Genomic DNA, 19,765 nt, shown 5'->3' with positions numbered 1-19,765 from the left:
GCATGCCACGTAGGTGAGAAACGTCGGCGTGGCTTGACCGTGGGCCAGGGAAGAAACATGCGAGGGTTTGGCGTTTCCATATGGATAAGAAACGCCACGGGCTCTGACGTTGCAAAAAAGTGTCATCTCATGAAATAATTTCGTGGGAAGGTCATTTTGTGCTTAAGTTTTCTGACAAGGTCCCTGCTCCGCAGAACAAGACAGGCGCGGCAGCAAAAATCTCCATGCATTCTCCCTCGGAAGCCCCTGGGATACTCGCAAATTACCGTTTCCTCTCCCATTATTTCCCTTCACCTGCTCTCTCCCTCCCTCCCTCGGCTGCACCTGCAAAAAGACAGGCTTTTCCTCCCCTTCTTTTCCGCTGCTCTGCGCTCTGCTCTGCTCCGCTCTTCATCACACGCCGCACGGCGCACGCACCCACCACCATCACGCCTCCGACTCCTCCGGCACTTCTCTGCTCGCTCGCCCCTATCCATCCACCCCCCACCACCTTCCCCCTCCCCACGCCTCCTCTCCCCTCCCCTCGCGCGCGCACGGCAGGCTCCGTCTCCCTCCGTCGCCGTCCGTCCCCGGAGGCAGAGCAAGAAAGGTAGAACTACTGCTTCTCCCTCTCTCTCCCCTCCGACGGCCGCTTCTTCCCCGCCAGATCAGCCCGCGCGCATCGTTATTGGGCGTTCTTTCCGCGGCCGATCCTCCTGCTGGCGGCGCAGGAATGGGGTTTTTGGCCCCCCTTCTTTTGGCCGATTCTTCTTGTTTCGGGTGGGGGTTTCGGGCCACCAAAACAAAAGAGGGGGATTTCGGGCTACTGCGATTCCCGCTGCTCCAGGGCGCTCCGATTCGGAGATTCCGCTGGGGCTTTTAGCGCGGACCAAAATCACCCATCAACTGAATAATAAAAGAAATAAAGTGCAGATGTAGTAAGTAGGACGGTTGCCACGGGTGCTGGAATGGATTTTTCCGTCCGGCCATGGATTGTTCTTGGTGTTGCCAAAAAACTGCACTGGTAGCAAGCAGGATGCAGCTCTTGATCTGACCTGGTAGCAGGGACAGGGAGGTTGTCACTCACGGTGAGTGCTGCAGATATCTGGCACCCTCTAAAACCACTTAAAACCCCAAGGGGAGGGGACTAGCTGCAGTGCCAAATCGAATAACGCTGTTCGATTTATGTGTACGCCTTTTAGTTTTGTGGCTACCAAAGTGCGCGCAACACATTGTGTGGCTCGATTCGGCTTAAGAATGTAGGAAACATTCATGTTTTGCGGGTTACACGAGATCTCGAGGTCTCTACTGGCATTTGGGTGTTCCTTTTAGTTTTGTGACTGCCAAATTGTGCAATTTGATATCGGCCAAGGGATTACTTACTACCGTAGTGTACGCAACACATTGCGTGGCTCGGATGCGGGTTAAGGGCGTAGACACCATGCATGTTGTGCAGCTTACGCTTGAGTGTAGAAAACTAGCAAGTAGCACAATGCAGCTCCACAAACAAGGGAAGGGAACTAGTTTCAGCACCAAATCAAACAAGACCAGCATGGGAGGAAGTGGGTGATCCACACTTTCTGAGGTCTCTCGTGGAGTCGTGGTTGCGGGAGTGTCACTTCTCTATGTGTGTTCCATTCAGTTCTGTGGCTATCAAATCGCGCAACTTGGTATGGGTCAAGCGATTCATTTGCATTTCTCTTTTTTTTACAAGGCACCGGTGCTATATGTGTGCTGGTCATTTGATACTTGTGCTATGTGTTTGCTGATCATTCGATACTTGCGTTAATAACAAACTGATGTCCTGTATTGCTTTTGCTAAATAATCTTGTCCTCTGAAACAGTCGTTGGTGCAAGAATGGGGCGCAAAAGTGACCTGGCTGACCAGCTGCAGGAGGATGGCACGAGTGCTGTTGCTGATGAATATGAAGAATGCAGTGAAGAAGAAGAACCATTTGAACGTGAATTCTACGATGATGACGATGATGACGACGACAATGTGGGTGAGCCAGAAACAAAAGCTGCGGATCCTTGTGAAGATCCTTTGGCAGAAGAAGAGGAGGCTAATGGAGAGGAACCTTGCGATGGTGCCACCCCACTTGAAGATGAGGATGCCAGTTACGATGAACCTTTTGTTGATGAACTCTGTTATGAAGAAGACAGTGGCGAGCAGGACTCGTATTATGCGGAGCCTTTCACGGATCAGCTCTGTGAAGTGGAGCCATGTGATGTTGAGGTGGCTCGCGAGGAGGAATTTGGGAGGAAGTACTGTCCTGTTCAGGCTATCAAGAAGGAACAAAATGAGGAAGAGGTCCTAAAACGGACACTGAGAAAGGGCAGCAGCCATGAGCACAAGGCGGTACCAGTGACTGATGAAATCGAATTGAAGCCGTTCAAGAAACGATTGTCTGTCAGGTTTGCTACTGATGTATCTTGTTACACATACAGTACTGAAAGTTTTGGTGCTGCCAAGTTGGAGAAAAGGAAAGCTCTGTTTGATGACCAGGACAGCCACTTGTGTAAGAGGCAAGAACACACAGTTTCTTTGTCTCAGGACAGTGTCACGCTGAAAGAAGTGGATGACACTAACCTGTATGTGGGTAACCTGCCAACTTCTGTGACTTCTCACAAGCTCATCGAGCTATTTCTACCTTTTGGACGAATCGTTCGATCAAAAGTGGCGGATGATCGTTTCACTGGTTTAAGCCAGGGATATGGCTTTGTGAAGTATGCTGAACCTCGTAGTGCCACAGCAGCTATTGAACGCATGAATGGGCGCCTGGTTGATGGGAAAACATTAGAGGTTAGGGTAGCTGGACCTCCAACATCAGTATTCTATCCATCCATGCAAGCTGTGTCAGAAGCTTGCAGTCTGCCATCAAAGGAAGTTGACCCGTGTAGGCTGTATGTATGCAACCTCCCCTTATCCATGGACACTCTGAAGCTACTCGAGCATTTTCTGCCTTTCGGGAAAGTAACTGATATAAAGGTACCCAGGGATCAAGCCACAGGTTTAAGCAAAGGATATGGCTTTGTGAAGTACTCTGATTCTCATCATGCAGCTCAGGCCATCACCAATTTGAATGGGTTTCTGGTTGAGGGTAAAAAGATAGATGTTCGAGTGGCTGAGGTCTCTTCAACCAGAACCATCAAGGAAATCGACATGGCGAATCTATATGTCTGCAACATTCCTGCATCCATTGACACAGATAAGCTGGTTGCGCTTTTCTCGCCATTTGGTAAGATTACCCATGCGAGAGTGGCTGCGGACCAAGGCTATGGCTTTGTCAAATTTGCCGATTCTCAATGTGCTGCCGAGGCTATTGCACTAATGAATGGATCACTGGTTGAAGGGGAAACTCTAATTGTCAGAGTCGCAGGCCTTTCACCACTTGCATCCAGCTCAGTTGTACAAGGCTCACCAATTCCCTCGCTAGAAATGAAGAAATCTAGACTGTACGTCACTAACCTTCCGCGGTCGATGAACGCTGATAAGCTGGTTGAGCTTTTTATGCCCTTTGGTAAGATCAGCAAGGTTGTGATCAATCTGGAGTATAGCCTAGTGTACTATGCAGATTCAGCATCAGTGACCACGGCTGTTGAACACATGGATGGGTACCTGATTGGTGGAAAGAGTCTAGTAGTCAGGCGATCAGACTCTTGTCCAACCGCTGCAGCAGGGCATGCTCCTTTATCATCACAGTCAGCTGGTGGCAAGCCCACAAGAGAAATTGACATGGCCAACTTGTATGTTGGTGGCATCCCACCAACAGTAACCGACAATCAGTTGGTCGAGCTTTTCCGGCCATTTGGACAAATTGTGCAATCTAGGATGTTTCTTGGGTATGGCATGGTGAGGTACAGCGATCCTTCATCTGCTGCTGCTGCAATCGATCGAATGGACGGTTACCAAATCGGAGCAAGTACCCTGGCTGTGAGAGTAGCAGGCCTTCCTAATATAATGCCTCGGGCGGATTGTCTAACAGCACCGCAGGCGCCTCCTGGCAATGAGCAGAAAGAGGTAGACTTGACCAACCTATATGTAGGCCATCTCCCGCTCTATATCACCACAGAAAGGCTGACCGAGATCTTTCTGCCATGCGGCCAAATCACTCAAGCAAAGGTAGTCGTTGACCGGTACACCGGAGTGAGCAAGGGATTCGGATTCGTCAAATTCGCCGATACTTATGCTGCTGCTGCGGCTCTGAGTTACATGAACGGTTACCTGCTGGAGGGGCACATCTTGGCCGTCAGAATAGCCAATGTTCATCCGAGTGATATGGGCAGCTACATGGCGCGTCTCTACTCCCAGTTCAAAGTCCCTGACCCCTCTACCATGGCGGTTGGAGTGCCAACATCGTCGTATTGGCCACCGTGCTATTCTGCTGAATCAGCTTACGCAGAGAATTATCGGGGGCAGGGAACTGATGCTGCTGCTTCTCAAACGTCTCAGCTGCCTGAATCTGTGTCAGCCAGTTCATCATTTGCTGCTGAAAGGGATTGGTCTCCTGTGTCAAGCCATGTCGCCGACAGCTCTCAGCAGCAGCCTTCAGCAGGCTGGGCCGGTCCGCCTGGCTTCGAGCCCCTCCATGCGCATGCGGCAGTCTCTCCTCCTCCGCCAGTGGTACCTTGGGCTGGCCCGCCAGGCTTTGAGCCCCATTCCATCCCCAAGAAGAAAGATGGCGCCACCGCGACAAAACCTTCCCAGCCTTGCTCCAAGGTCCATCTGGCAGAGTCAGGAGGCAGCCAGAAAAGGCGTTCCATCGTCTAGCACCATCTGCTTCCTTCAGGGCACACTTGTGGTCCATGGAGCCCTCAATCGCCCCCAGATGATGTTCTCTTGTGCTCAGTGGATCTCTTGCATTGCTTCTGGCAGAAAGAAAGACCCATGTGCTAATTAGCATCAGTTGGTTTAGCCATGTACTTAACTAGTACTGTAGTAGTAGACTTTGGTAGTTAGGGCGAGCTCGAGCTGGCTGGTAAAATGAAGAAACTTAATTGTCAGTGTAATCGTATTGTTAATTAACCTGCATGCATATAGCAGCCTTGCATGGTTATTTGTGATGCCAACTGATGAGCACCATTTCACCAGTTAAGTAAGACGGTTAAGGTTCCATTCCCATGCTATCAATGCTTGCTGGTGTGATGCATTCTGAACTTTTAACTATGCTATCAATGTATTATTTGTTCAGTCAAGTTTCAGTTCAGTTCTTTTCTGTTTTGGTTCCAGTTAAATTTACTCATGAGATGATAAATTCACGCGCCTGCTGGATTTCACTGGTTTTTTGTTGAGTCGAGATCTTTGAACATAAATCATGCCATTATTATTCATTTTAAAAAGTATAATTATTCATTTGTGCTTCTAATTTTTCAACCAAGTTTCAAATAGTTTTTCTTCCAGGTGTTGATGTTTGCCTTGCCCAATCAGCACTGCCATTCTAGCTCCTAAGTTTCACTGGCATGCAGCCTACATTTTGTTTTTCCTTTAGTTTATCTCTTGAAAAATATAAGCGCAAAACTGGTTGAAGTAGTTGAAGTAGAGCTCTGTTTCCTTGCAGTGAGCTATCCAGTTGCCTTTTTTTTTTCTTAACCTTTAATTATGTTTGCATTTTGTTTCTCATGAGTATTTTGTGCCCATAAATAAATCCATAAATTTGTGGCTTCTAAAAGGATGGATGCATGCATTGGCACACCATGTGATAAGCCCAAAACGGAAACAAGGCAAAAAAGAAGTGATTGATTGGCACACAATGTGTCAGCAAATGAGGTATTGCATGTGTCAGCAAATCTGTGAAGATACTTCTCTGTGAGAAACAACCATCTAGATGCCTGTTACTGTTAAGGTAGTACTCCCTCTGTAAAGAAATATAAGAACGTTTAGATAACTATCTAAATGCTCTTATATTTCTTTACGGAGCGAGTACTTATTTGTTTTCATTATGCAATACAGTAGAGTTTTTTGTTCTCCACTTGTGTCTACACTGAAGGTATCACATCACTGATCACAGATGTATATATAGGTAACTTATATTTCTTTACGGATGGAGTAATCCTGAAGTAGATTCACTCGTTTGCTCAAGTAAAACCAGGGTACTGACTGACTGACTCTCTACTTATACTTCATAAATAGAGAGGCAAAATAAGGCAGTAGCATCATGCTACCAGAATAGTACAAGTCAGCTAGCACCAGTAACTAACTAATCAGATTATTTTGCAAAAAAAGAAAAGAAAAACAAGGCAGATTAATCTACAGAGAAATAATACTTCACACAACACATAACTCAGAAGTCAGTCTTGCACAAACAAGGTCTTGCTTTTGGGGAGAGATATTTGAAGAGAAACCATGTTATAAATTAGAGTAAAATGCACTGGCGGTACTTGAACTTGAGAAGAAAGCACACTTTGGTCACTGTACTTCAAGATACGACCAATACGGTCACTCAATACGCCTGCACGTGATTGTACGGTCACTGTTCACCGTACGCCACTCGTCGCCGCTCCATTTGACCACTTGTTGACCAATCTGAGGCGACAGCTGGCGTTTGCGGTGGTTTTTTTTATGTAAATTAGCCCGGCGCATCTAATTTCATCCTTCACCCTGAACCGAATCCCTAATTCCCCACTCCCTCCCCCTGCTGCTTTGCGCCGACGCCCTCCCTGTGCTGCTTGCCGCCGCCGCCGCCCCCCTCCCTCTGCTGCTTGCCGTCGCCGTCGCCCCCCTCTCCCTGCTGCTTGCCGCCGCCCTCTTCCAGCAGCTTGCCGCCGTCGCCGTTGCCCTCTTCACCACTCCGCCATGTCGACAAGCTCGGTTAGGTCATCGTTCGGCGGCCGTTCGGTGGTGGTGCCGCTCATAAGATGCCCTCTTTGCACTGCTCATGTGAAGTTCTATGTGTCGAACACGGAGAAGCACGAGGGCTGGGTCTTCTACAGGTGTCCTGTTAGTGTAAGTCATTTTTGCTAATTTTGGTGGATTTTTTGTGGAAGTTGTGATGGTGATTTCTGGCGTCTGTTCTTTTCATTTGATCTTCAGGACCATTTCTGGCATTGGGAGTTGGAGTATGTTGGCTACTTGCTGGATAATCACTTTCTCGTTGGCAATGAAGCCGTAGATGCATTAGGAGCTGCAGAGGATAAGAGGGAAGAGCTAATGCGAGCAAGGAATCGAAGATATGCAGGTGGAGGTGCAGTAGATCTTCCAGGCTTTGAAGATGGAAGAAGATCTGCAGGTGGAGGTGCAGCTCAAATCTCCACTCAGCAAGCAGAGGCACTCATAGGTTTAGCCAATCAAATATTGGTGATGATGAAGGCACTGGTGGCAGCACTCATTGTAGTTGCAGTGCTGCTAGGCATTTCTATGCTGAAGAAGTGATGGAGTTGATGTAGTGTTTGCAGTAGCATGCTGCCTAGTTTGTTAGGAGATGAACTGGTAGTTGATGTAGTTTGTTTGGAGATGAACTGGTAGTTGATGCCTAGTCTGTTATGTGATGCTTTTGCATTGTAAGTCTGAAGTTGATGTAGTTTCCACTTTGCAGTTGTAGTTGATGTAGTTATCCAGCATTCTAAGTGATGCTTTTGCCACCATGTAAGCAAGTGCCTATCTTTTACTGCAAATGCAAGTTAATTTGGCAAGTGTCTATCTTTTACTGCAAATGCAAGTTGATTCTGTGTACATCTTGCTGTCATATGAAGTTAATGTGGTGCAAGTTATCATCTTGCTGTCATATGAAGTTTGCCAACAATTCAGAACATAACACTATCTGGGAAGTACCAACAATTCAAAACATAACCAGCATTCACTTACAAAATGATCTAGGAAGTACCAAAATTCAGAACATATCCAGCATTCAGTTACAAAATGATCAACAATTGATCCATACTCATGTGTACACATCAGTGTGGATCAATTATAACATTTCTCATGCCTTGGAGTTTAAAAAGTACATCATCTGAAGATGTCAAACATTGAAGTGCCTCTGGTATTACTGGGAAGCACAAGATCATCATCTGAATCAGGCTCTGGACCTGCAGGCCTCTTGCCAAGAGCAATACCTATTAGCCTCATTTCCTCCTTCCTAGCCTCAGCAGCAGCTACCCTGTCTGCTCTTTTTCTTGCTGCAGCAGCTTCTTTCTCTGCTCTCTTCTTTGCTGCAGTTTCCTCCTTTTTAGCCTTCTTCTGAGCTTGCTGCCTTGCTTTATTCTCAGCAGCCACAGCTTTCTTGGTCTCCATAATGATCTGCCTTGTTTCTTCCTTAGCCTTCTTTGCTATTGCAGCTTCTTCTTTTCTCTGCTCTCTCTTCTCAGCTTGTGACTTCCTCTTCCTCTCTGCTTCCAATGCTTTCTTCTCCTCTTGCTGATGTCTCTTCCTGGCAGCTTCCTCTGCTTTCTTTTGTTGTTCCTCCCTTCTTGCTGCAAGAAGTGCTTCCTTCTTATCTTCCAGTTCTTTGTCTCTCTGCCTCTTGAGGAGAAGCAATTTTTTGGCCAAGTCACCTTGCTGGATTGTGCTTGAGCTCCCATTGTTGCTGGATTGTGCTGTAGCTCCCATGGTTTGATTGAGAATGGCCCTTGCAGCACATATGAAAGTTGATTCTGTTATAGGCCCTGATGCAACCACTCTTGGAAGAGGCCTCTGGATGGCAAAAGTACATATGAAAGTTCAGAATAACATGTTTTATCTATGAAGTTAACATCAATTGCATGAAAGAAGCACATTAACTTACATTTTGAACCATATGATCAACCATAAGATCTTCTGTGACATGATTTTCTGGACAGTTGTGCTCCTGTTGAAGTGCAAGTAATTTTGAATCATATCTTTGCAATGTGTATGATTAGGCAACAGTGCTAGAAAACCTTCAGTAGAAATGATGAAAGACATACCTGAGTAATGACTTGCTCATCATCTCCTACATTTGGATCAACTTCCACATTTGGATCAACTTCCACATTTGGAGCACCTTCTGCATGTGGTTGTGGTGGAGCTTGCACATTTGGAGGGGGCAGACCATCCTTGAGGTACTTACAGCCTTTGATGTTGTGGTCTGGCTCTCCACAATAGTTGCAATGCATGATCACACCATGCCTTGACATTTTTTTGCCACCATTGCTGCAAGAAACTTCATGGGGGGCCTTTCTTCTGCTCTTGCATGGCCTGCCTACCTGCTTGGTGTACAATGGTGGCTTGATTGGGGGTCCATTCATCCTCTCCCATTCTGTCTTATCTCTGCAGGGATAGATGATGTTGTTGTATGCTTTCTTGAACATCCCAACAGAATAGCATTGGTTCACCAGTAGGAGGGGATCAACTCTCTCATGTCTAGCACATGCTATAGCATGTACACATGGTGTGCCACCCTTCTGCCACCTCTTGCAGCTACACTCACTACTGTGCCAGTCAACAATGTAGTCAGTCCCTCTATCACCAACCTGAAAGACTCCATCACCAGCCCCATCAACATAACAGGTGTTTGCCCATTCAGTTAGCTTATCAACCTTTTTCTTGATCTTAGGGCATATGTCTCCTTTCATCTTATCTCCTTCTATCTGCTTGTTGTAGTGCCTCTGCATCAATTGTTGTTTAATTCTTTCAAGCATTGATAATATTGGTAGCTCCCTAGCATCTAATATGTACCTGTCCATGTAAATGACACATCACTAAATATTTGAATAGAGTACCAGATAGCATATGAGAACATGAGAGCAGTTGGTTCTTACTTGTTAAATACTTCACAATTGTTGTTGAGCAAGATATCACACTTGGGTAGATCACTTTGAAATGCTCTAACCCAAGTGTTAGGTTCAAGCTCATGCAACCATTTGTAGGCATCCAAGTTAATTTCCTTCATCTCAATCATGTACTGCTCATACTTCACAGTAGTGTTGCTTCTTGCTATCTTCCAAAGTTGATTCTTTAGTACATCACCTTTGAATTGCTGTTGGAAGTTTTGCCACATGTGCCTCACACAGAACCTATGTTCTGACTGTGGAAACAACTCATCTACAGCATTTATTAGGCCCTGCAAAATAAGTAACAACTACTTCATATGGTACTGAACTAAATGAAATAAGGTCATCTACAGCAAGTTATGAACATGAACATCATTTACCTTTTGTTTATCAGACATAATAGTCCATGGGTTGGTGTTGATGATGCCTAGATCATTCTTAAGCCTCTCAAGGAACCAACACCAGTTGGGCTTGTCCTCCACTTCAACCACAGCAACAACAATAGGGAAAATACAATCATTTGAGTCAATTCCCACAGCAGTTAGAAGCTGTCCTCTATACCTAGTCTTAATATGACATCCATCAAGGAATATCATTGGCCTACACCCCAGAAGAAAACCTCTTTTGCAAGCATCCAGGCACATATATGCTTTGCAGAACCTTGCTTTATCATCAAGTTGGACAAAAAAGGAGCTGCCTGGGTTACTTCTCCTAAGTTCATTTCCATAGTCCCACAGCATATTGTACTGGGCCTCTTCATCACCATATATAATCTTCATTGCTATCCTTCTAGCTCTTTGCAACTTGATCCTAGATGGTGTCATATGCCATTCCTTCTGAACTACTCTTGAAAAGTTCCTCAGATTCATATCTTGGTCAGCTCTAAAGCTCTCAAGTTACTTGTGTGCTAAGAAAGGAGCAGTGAAAGCCTTGATCTTCCACTTCTTGGTACATGTGTGTTCATGTACATATTTCTTGACCATGAAACACTTTGTCCTACTATCATAAGAGGCCCAAAGGTACCAAGTACAATCCTCATCACAAGTTGCCTTCACCCTTTTCTTGTCATTTACAGGGAGCTTCACATCAACTCTGGTCTTGCAACTGTATTCCTTGATTGCTTTCCTTAGTAACTCAACAGTCTGGAAGACTTGCCCAACATGAAATTTGGGGCACTGTAGGTCCTCATTTCTAAATGCCTTGAACTTCATGTAAATTTCTTCATCATCTGAATCAGGGGCCCACAAGTCATCTCCTTCTGACTCATACAACTCATCTTCAGGATCATGTGCTACTGGGTCATGTGCTTCTTTCTCATTTCCTTTAACAGGCACTTTCTTTTTTTGTTCCTTCTGCTTCTCTTTCAACTTTCTGTCTTCAGGCTCATCCATATCCACATTATCAGCATATAGATCATCATCACCATCACTAATATCATAATCACTGTCCACTATGGCCCCAGGATCAAAGTCAGAGTCATCTGAATCACTCTCATTTGTTTCCATTTCATAACTAGCTGCTCTAGATGAGTTGCACTGTCTGTTTTTCCTTTTTAAGTATCTTCCTCTAACACCTTCACCTAGACCTTCAACATCATCATCATCACCATTTCTTGCAGTCTGAGTCACAGTTGGCTCCTCCACACTAACACCTTCACCTTGACCTTCAACAACATCTTCATCACCATTTCTTGCTGTCTGAATCACAGCTGGCTCCTCCACACTAACATCTTCACTGCCATCAGATGCTTTCCTTTTTGCAAACACATACTTGCTTACACCATCATCTGCTGCATGCTCTGGAGGATACACTACCTGTATAGGAATTGGGTCTGTCACATTTGCATCTTCAGTATCAACATCAATATCTGCAATTTCTGGCTCATTTGGTTTACTCTTGGAAGGACTAAACACTTGAGGTAGCTGCCTTATTGGGAAATTGACCACATCATCTTCTGTCAGGTTAGCATTCAAACTGTCCTCATGGTCAAGATACAAACTAAATGAGTAATGCCCAATTGATACAAATGTGAGCATCTGATCTGTGTCACTATCTCCTCTGATTTCTCTCAACCCATTCCTATTGATTGACAGAATGGGAATGCAGTAATATACCTTCAGCCTGCCTGCCATCTCATATTCTATCTCTTCAACTAGGTTTTCAACCATGACTGGAGACCAAGTAACTGCATCTACTTCATCGTACCACAGTTGATGACCATTGACATATGAACGATTGGTACCTTGCCCAAGGAAATAACCACCATGGTTAAACTGCACTGAAAACTTCCTGCTGCGCTTGTCTGCTTACATGAAAACAGAGCAAAACAGAGTTTCAGAATTTCTGTTCCACATAAACTGCAAGAAATAGATGCAAGATACCAACTTTCAGTATGTAATTCACCCATACAACCAACATCTTCAACATGCACCAAAATACAGCACCCTACAGCACCAAATAACCTACAAACAGCCACCTTCTCCAAACCCAAAACCCCCAAATCATGGTCGAAAACCCTAGGCAAATCTCCAAAATACAGATGGGCATATCTGACTAACAAACACACCATCCACAATGCCCATCTCTAAATTTCGACCCTGTAGCTTACAGCGCAAGAACCATGGCGGGGCGATGTGAGGGCTTACTGTAGTTGGGCGGCGGAGCACCATCGGGGCGACGAACAGCCAACATCGCGACGAAACAGCTCCAGCGATGAGATGCGCCGCGCCTGCGCCGCGCCTCTCGCCCTTGTGCGGTGACTCCGGTGGTGGTGATCTGGTGCGGTGCCGCCGACGATCGCCCTTCCCTCCTTCCCTTTCACCTCCTCCCCTGTCGTTATGATCGAAGCCGAATGGACAAGGAGCTGGAGGAATTACAGAGCCAGCCAAGGGTTTCCTTGTAAAAAGCCCAGGAGAACGCCAGCTGTCGCCTCGGATTGGTCAACAAGTGGTCAAATGGAGCGGCGACGAGTGGCGTACGGTGAACAGTGACCGTACAATCACGTGCAGGCGTATTGAGTGACCGTATTGGTCGTATCTTGAAGTACAGTGACCAAAGTGTGCTTTCTTCTCAAGTTCAAGTACCGCCAGTGCATTTTACTCTATAAATTATTATTCGTGGTGTTTGCAGAGATATTTGAACGAGGTCTTGCTTTAGCATGGATCAGGGCCACTCGATGCTGATCTTCGCATTGCCGGCAATGGGCAGCAACGCCTGCACCAACTCATCAACCCTCGGATGTTCTTCTCGGCAGTAGATTTTGATCCTCTCGATGCAAGGGTAGCTGCCTGAGGCCGACGGCGGCGCTCTCCTTGTTGGCGGCAAGGCTTTGCATGTGCTGCATTCCTCCTGCAGAATATCAACACGAAGGTGGTAGTGTTAGTAAGAGTTCTAGCAGACCAATTGGTACTTGGACATATATACTTTTGAGTAAGTACCATTTCGAGCTTCAAAGTTAGCTCCTTCAGCTTGTCTGAGAGCTGGAGAATGCGGTGCAATGGGTAGAAGTCAGCAGTCATGACCCAATCGCCCAGCACCAAGCTTGTCAGGTTGCTAAACGTTGGGCATGTTAGCAAACCTCCCTCAAATGCGCGCTTCAAATTCATCCATCAGAAACGAAGGGAACATGTTAGTGTTGCAAAGAAAATATAATACTAACATATACAAGGGGAAACTGTCAGTTTAAAAAAACAAGACCGTCCCTTAACTTTGAACCCAGAAGCAGACTAACTAGGCAAGCAAATACATTCTCTCTCGAAATAGGCTTTCGCCCCGCTTTATAAATAAAGAAAGCAACCAAACACATTCTCTCTCGAAATAGGCTTTCGCCCCGCTTTATAAATAAAGAAAGCAACCACCACGTCCGTACAACAAGTTCAAGTGCAGCAAAGCAAATAAATACATTCACCTACACTTGTATGGGTAAGAAAAGAAAAAAAAAATCTTACCTCATGTAATGGCGCATGCAGCTCCAACGTTGTGGCATGCGGAAGGCCATCAAGTAGATGATGATCCATTACTGTGCCCATATGATGAAAAGATTTAGACCTTAGATTAATCAAAGCTGTCACCAGAGAAGACAGATCCCTAATTACTATAGCACCAGCATATGGGTGAAGGATAGAGATATGGGTAAGGTTCCTAGCACAAATCAGGAGACTGGAGATAATGAGGCAGTGACTGATATCCAGAACCTTGAGTGAGCTTGATGAGATCTCCTCATGGCCACAGACACTGCACAACTCCAGCTCTAAATGTTCAAGAACAGGGCAGTCGTAGTTCAACGGCCTAAATAACCCATGTTTCAACGTGACAGATTGCAGCCTGATTATTTTGAGGTGCCGAGAAGGAAACATTGCTGTGCTATCCAAGCGGAGAAATCCAGAAATATGAAGGAGACGAACTTTGTGCATAATGGCATGACGAATCCATGCGGAACACGTGGCACTATCAGCACGGTAGGCATGGATTCGGGCTTCATCCAAGGAAATGGTACCGTCACGCAAGAGCAGCAAGCGGTCCCCGAACTTCTCCAGCTTGCATTGATCCACAAAGTCTTCGCCGTCGATGCGGATGAATGGTGTAGAGCACCAAAGAAAGCGCCATCTTGGTGAGAGAAGACTTGTGCGCACGACCTCCGGCATCGGTAAGAAGGACATCACATGGTGGAGCAGATCGTCTGAGAGGCTGCTGAGCCTGTCGACACCATTCCCGTTGCCTCCCGCACTCTTTGAACCACAGGGAATGGATGTTGGTGCCGACATCTCATCAAGCAGGACGGCTGCATGAATCCACAAAGGGCAAGGGCAATGCTAAATAATCAAAATCACAGGTATACAAATTTCAAAAAATCCTTGATACACAAGAAGGCATGAAACGATTTCAATTGAAGCAACCATGTTGGCAATCACACAATGAAACCTTATATGTAAAAGCATACAGATCAGGAAAGGGAAACACATATGCAGCCTTGAGCGAAAATTGTGGAAAGTTTAAGCTGTAAATACCACCATCCTTGACATAAGCTCACTATTCGGCAAACGAATAACATAAATAGCTCAATCAAATCTCACAGCATTTCAGTTCAGGAAATATGTTCCAAATGTGTACATTCCGAAGCAATGGCATCAATTATTCCCTTGTATATAAGCAGGAAGCAGAATTGCATGATTTGCATCAAAGGCGATATGACATGAACATGAATTGACATTAATTGTATGGCTGAGATGAACATGAACTGACATCCATGGTAGTATAAGCAGGAGCGGTGTATGCATCAATTTGATTCATCTTCATCTTCCCAGATCTGCAGGAAGGAAGGTCAATTGTACCTTGCTTAACTTGCTACGGCAGGTCGGCAGTGCCGGTCTGGCGCCGCGGAGGAGGCAGCGATGGTGCGGAATGCGGACGGCCTGCAGGTTGGAGGCGAGCCGGTGAGGGGAGGGGACTGCGCGGCCGGCCGGCGGCGTGATGGGAGTGGGCTAGCTGGCGTCGGCGTCTCGGCGAAAGCCGACAGGGGAGCCGGGGTGGGGGCGAGTGGGCGAGGGGGAGGAGAGGGCCAGAGGGGAGCGGGTGGCCGACCGGCGACGTCAGGGGAGCGGCCGACGGCTGCGGCGGCGTCACTTGGGCGGACGAGCCCTGGTACACGGTGTGTCGTGTGCCAGACCAGGTTCGTTACGTGCCGGGCCCATGAAAGGTATCATTTGGCCAGCTATATACATGATGATTATCAAAAAACTATGTACTCCCTCCCTTCTTTTATATAATGTGTATTTGTTTTTTGATAAAATTTCACAATGTACGGTGCATTTGTTCTAATTCATTTTAATTTCGATCTTGGCCCTCCAGAAAAAAGAAAGTATATCTTCCCTGATTGCATGTATCTCTCCTTGTAGAGAAAGAAAAGGAAACTATCTCTCTCCCGATTGCATGTATATCTTACTTTTCTAGCCTAAATGATTTACTTGCCGCTAATCTACGAATTAGATAAGGGTAATTTCGTCCTAAATAGTCTATAATTATGTGCCTTGATCACCGTGTTGAAAATAATACACCTTAAATAAAGGAATAGAGGCCTGATAACTTACGCAGAATACCGTGGGACGGACCGTTCATCATTGACAGGGTTCTCACGGGAGGAGCATATTAGATCTGAGAAGCGAAGACTAGGAGTCTTGAACCCAACCTCTGAAACGCCATTCTGCTATGTAGTTCAAATGCTTATCTCTGCTTATCTTTTATCTTAGTTTAAATTATTGTTTAGCTCGAAATACCAGACATTGTAGTTTGAATTAAAGTTTGGTACCTTTTAACCCGGGGTCTCTTATGTTAATTTGCTTCTGTGCCATTATTAATTTGTTGATCTTCCTCAATAATTTACCCGAGTCTGATGTGCCTGGCTGTTTGATTTTGGTCCTCTAGGCCGGACTCGGGACCCTTGCATAAATCTGTGTCATTTCCCGACCTAAGTGTTTTCTTCCTTAGTCATTTTGCTGTCTTTTCTTTTGCTGTAGTTCTTGGCTTATGTCTTTGGCCAATAGCCGAATTGTGTAGTGTTGGCCTTTGAAGCACTCCTTGTTTGCCTTATGGCTGAAGAGTTTCAAGCCGAAAGCTGGTTACACCAAGCAGTATTCGAAACAAGATGCATGTCAAGTTAAAGCATGGCGAAAGCACTAATTTTTCAAGGCCAAACTAGTTTTCGGCAACCAAAATATGTGTAGTAGCTGGGACTTGAAAGTTTTTTTACATCATACCCTCGGCATCTCGAGGTCTCGGACTACTACTAATTACATTTATTGAATTATGTCTTGCAAGAGGCAATCCTACTTGAGTGAATTGCAAAAAACATTGACATTGAATGCTAGGGTTGTAGACATCACAGTCCTACAGTTTTGTTCCAAAAATCACTAATTCCGAGGATAATTTTTTGCAAAAAACACTAGTTGTTTGTTTTGGCCCGTTTGATGACGATTATGATAAGTAGAGCCCACAAAAGCTGACGTGGCATAACGGTTCTACACAAACGGCGTTAGACATGTGTATCTACATTTACATAGACACCCTTGTGGCAAAAATAAAAACGCAATCGGGTCCCGCCCAAGCAAAAACTGCAGCACGACACGACCGGTTCATGAGGTCTCGTCGCCGGCGAGGTACGGACACTGGAGCGTCGCCCGGAAGGGAAGAGGGCGGAAGGTGGCCTTCGATCGGTCGTGTCGCGTCCGCATCGGGCAGTGGTGGGACGGGCAAGGATGGAGGAGGCGGCGGCTGGGTGAGGATCAAGCGGGCGGCTGTGTTGCTAGCTTGCTGGGTGGCTGGGGTCCTTGCCATAGACAAGGGTCGGGGCGGCATCGCCGGTCGACAGGACCAGAGGGGTTGGGTTCGCAGGCGATGAGGGCGGCTGCGAAGCTCGGCGGCGCTGGCTATTGGCCGGAGTGTTGGGGAACGTAGTAATTTTAAAAAATTTCCTACGCACACGCAAGATCATGGTGATGCATAGCAACGAGAGGGGAGAGTGTTGTCCACGTACCCTCGTAGACCGACAGCGGAAGCGTTATCACAACGCGGTTGATGTAGTCGTACGTCTTCACGATCCGACCGATCAAGTACCGAACGTACGGCACCTCCGAGTTCTACACACGTTCAGCTCGATGACGTCCCTCGAACTCCGATCCAGCCGAGTGTTGAGGAAGAGTTTCGTCAGCACGACGGCGTGGTGACGATGATGATGTTCCACCGAAGCAGGGCTTCGCCTAAGCTCCGCAACGGTATTATCGAGGTGTAATATGGTGGAGGGGGGCACCGCACACGGCTAAGAGATCTCAAGGATCAATTGTTGTGTTTCTGGGGTGCCCCCCTGCCCCCGTATATAAAGGAGCAAGGGGGAGGCAGCCGGCCAAGAGGAGAGGCGCGCCATAGGGGGAGTCCTACTCCCACCGGGAGTAGGACTCCTCCTTTCCTTGTGGGAGTAGGAGAAGGGAAGGGGGAAGGAGAAAGAAGGAAGGGTGCGCCCCCCTTCCCTAGTCCAATTCGGACCAGACCATGGGGAGGGGTGCAGCCACCTTTTGAGGCCTTTCTCTCCTTTCCCGTATGGCCCATTAAGGCCCAATACGAATTCCCGTAAGTCCCCGGTACTCCGAAAAATGCCCGAATCACTCGGAACCTTTCCGAAGTCCGAATGTAGTCGTCCAGTATATCGATTTTTACGTCTCGACCATTTCGAGACTCCTCGTCATATCCCCGATCTCATCCGGGACTCCGAACTCCTTCGGTACATCAAAACTCAATAAAACTGTCATCGTAACGTTAAGCGTGCGGACCCTACGGGTTCGAGAACTATGTAGACATGACCGAGACACGTCTCCGGTCAATAACCAATAGCGGGACCTGGATGCCCATATTGGCTCCCACATATTCTACGAAGATCTTTATCGGTCAGACCGCATAACAACATACGTTGTTCCTTTTGTCACCGGTATGTTACTTGCCCGAGATTTGATCGTCGGTATCTCGATACCTAGTTCAATCTCGTTACCGGCAAGTCTCTTTACTCGTTCCGTAACACATCATCCCGTAACCAACTCATTAGTCACAATGCTTGCAAGGCTTATAGTGATGTGCATTACCGAGTGGGCCCAGAGATACCTCTCCGACAATTGGAGTGACAAATCCTAATCTCGAAATACGCCAACCCAACAAGTATCTTTGGAGACACCTGTAGAGCATCTTTATAATCACCCATTTACGTTGTGACGTTTGGTAGCACACAAAGTGTTCCTCCAGTAAACGGGAGTTGCATAATCTCATAGTCATAGGAACATGTATAAGTCATGAAGAAAGCAATAGCAACATACTAAACGATCGAGTGCTAAGCTAACGGAATGGGTCAAGTCAATCACGTCATTCTCCTAATGAGGTGATCTCGTTAATCAAATGACAACTTATATCTATGGCTAGGAAACATAACCATCTTTGATTAACGAGCTAGTCAAGTAGAGGCATACTAGTGACACTCTGTTTGTCTATATATTCACACATGTATTATGTTTCCGGTTAATACAATTCTAGCATGAATAATAAACATTTATCATGATACAAGGAAATAAATAATACTTTATTATTGCCTCTAGGGCATATTTCCTTCAGTCTCCCACTTGCACTAGAGTCAATAATCTAGATTACACAGTAATGATTCTTACACCCATGGAGCCTTGGTGCTGATCATGTTTTGCTCGTGGAAGAGGCTTAGTCAACGGGTCTGCAACATTCAGATCCGTATGTATCTTGCAAATTTCTATGTCTCCCACCTGGACTAAATCCCGGATGGAATTGAAGCGTCTTTTGATGTGCTTGGTTCTCTTGTGAAATCTGGATTGCTTTGCCAAGGCAATTGCACCAGTATTGTCACAAAAGATTTTCATAGGACCCGATGCACTAGGTATGACACCTAGATCGGATATGAACTCCTTCATCCAGACTCCTTCATTTGCTGCTTCCGAAGCAGCTATGTACTCCGCTTCACATGTAGATCCCGCCACGACGCTTTGTTTAGAACTGCACCAACTGACAGCTCCACCGTTCAATGTAAATACGTTCCGGTTTGCGATTTAGAATCGTCCGGATCAGTGTCAAAGCTTGCATCAACGTAACCATTTACGATGAGCTCTTTGTCACCTCCATATACGAGAAACATATCCTTAGTCCTTTTCAGGTATTTCAGGATGTTCTTGACCGCTGTCCAGTGATCCACTCCTGGATTACTTTGGTACCTTCCTGCTAGACTTATAGCAAGGCATACATTAGGTCTGGTACACAGCATTGTATACATGATAGAGCCTATGGCTGAAGCATAGGGGACATCTTTCATCTTCTCTCTATCTTCTGCAGTGGTCGGGCATTGAGTCTTACTCAACTTCACACCTTGCAACACAGGCAAGAATCCTTTCTTTGCTTGATCCATTTTGAACTTCTTCAAAACTTTGTCAAGGTATGTGCTTTGTGAAAGTCCAATTAAGCGTCTTGATCTATCTCTATAGATCTTGATGCCCAATATATACGCAGCTTC

At 46.1% G+C, this 19,765-nt stretch overlaps 2 protein-coding genes across 2 annotated transcripts; one reads left to right on the top strand and one right to left on the bottom strand.

Moving 5' to 3' along the window:
* Nucleotides 1-333: 333 nt before the first annotated feature.
* On the top strand, nucleotides 334-5,170 carry LOC123055261 (uncharacterized). The gene is made up of 2 exons (XM_044479251.1): nucleotides 334-589; nucleotides 1,824-5,170. Exon 2 carries the CDS (start codon nucleotides 1,838-1,840, stop codon nucleotides 4,748-4,750), a length of 2,913 nt encoding a protein of 970 aa, XP_044335186.1. The 5' UTR covers nucleotides 334-589; nucleotides 1,824-1,837; the 3' UTR covers nucleotides 4,751-5,170.
* Nucleotides 5,171-12,109: 6,939 nt separating this feature from the next.
* LOC123055262 (F-box/FBD/LRR-repeat protein At5g22660-like) lies at nucleotides 12,110-15,465 on the bottom strand. Its single transcript, XM_044479252.1, has 4 exons — nucleotides 15,033-15,465; nucleotides 13,650-14,482; nucleotides 13,140-13,295; nucleotides 12,110-13,050 (listed from the first exon to the last, which is right to left on the bottom strand). Exons 2-4 carry the CDS (start codon nucleotides 14,463-14,465, stop codon nucleotides 12,865-12,867), a joined length of 1,158 nt encoding a protein of 385 aa, XP_044335187.1. The 5' UTR covers nucleotides 14,466-14,482; nucleotides 15,033-15,465; the 3' UTR covers nucleotides 12,110-12,864.
* Between the last annotated feature and the right edge of the window lie 4,300 nt (nucleotides 15,466-19,765).

Source organism: Triticum aestivum, chromosome 2D (assembly GCF_018294505.1).
Source record: "Triticum aestivum cultivar Chinese Spring chromosome 2D, IWGSC CS RefSeq v2.1, whole genome shotgun sequence".
NCBI classification, from domain to species: domain Eukaryota; kingdom Viridiplantae; phylum Streptophyta; class Magnoliopsida; order Poales; family Poaceae; genus Triticum; species Triticum aestivum.
Note: the sequence above shows the minus strand (reverse complement) of the source record. Positions and strands in the feature narration are given on the sequence as shown.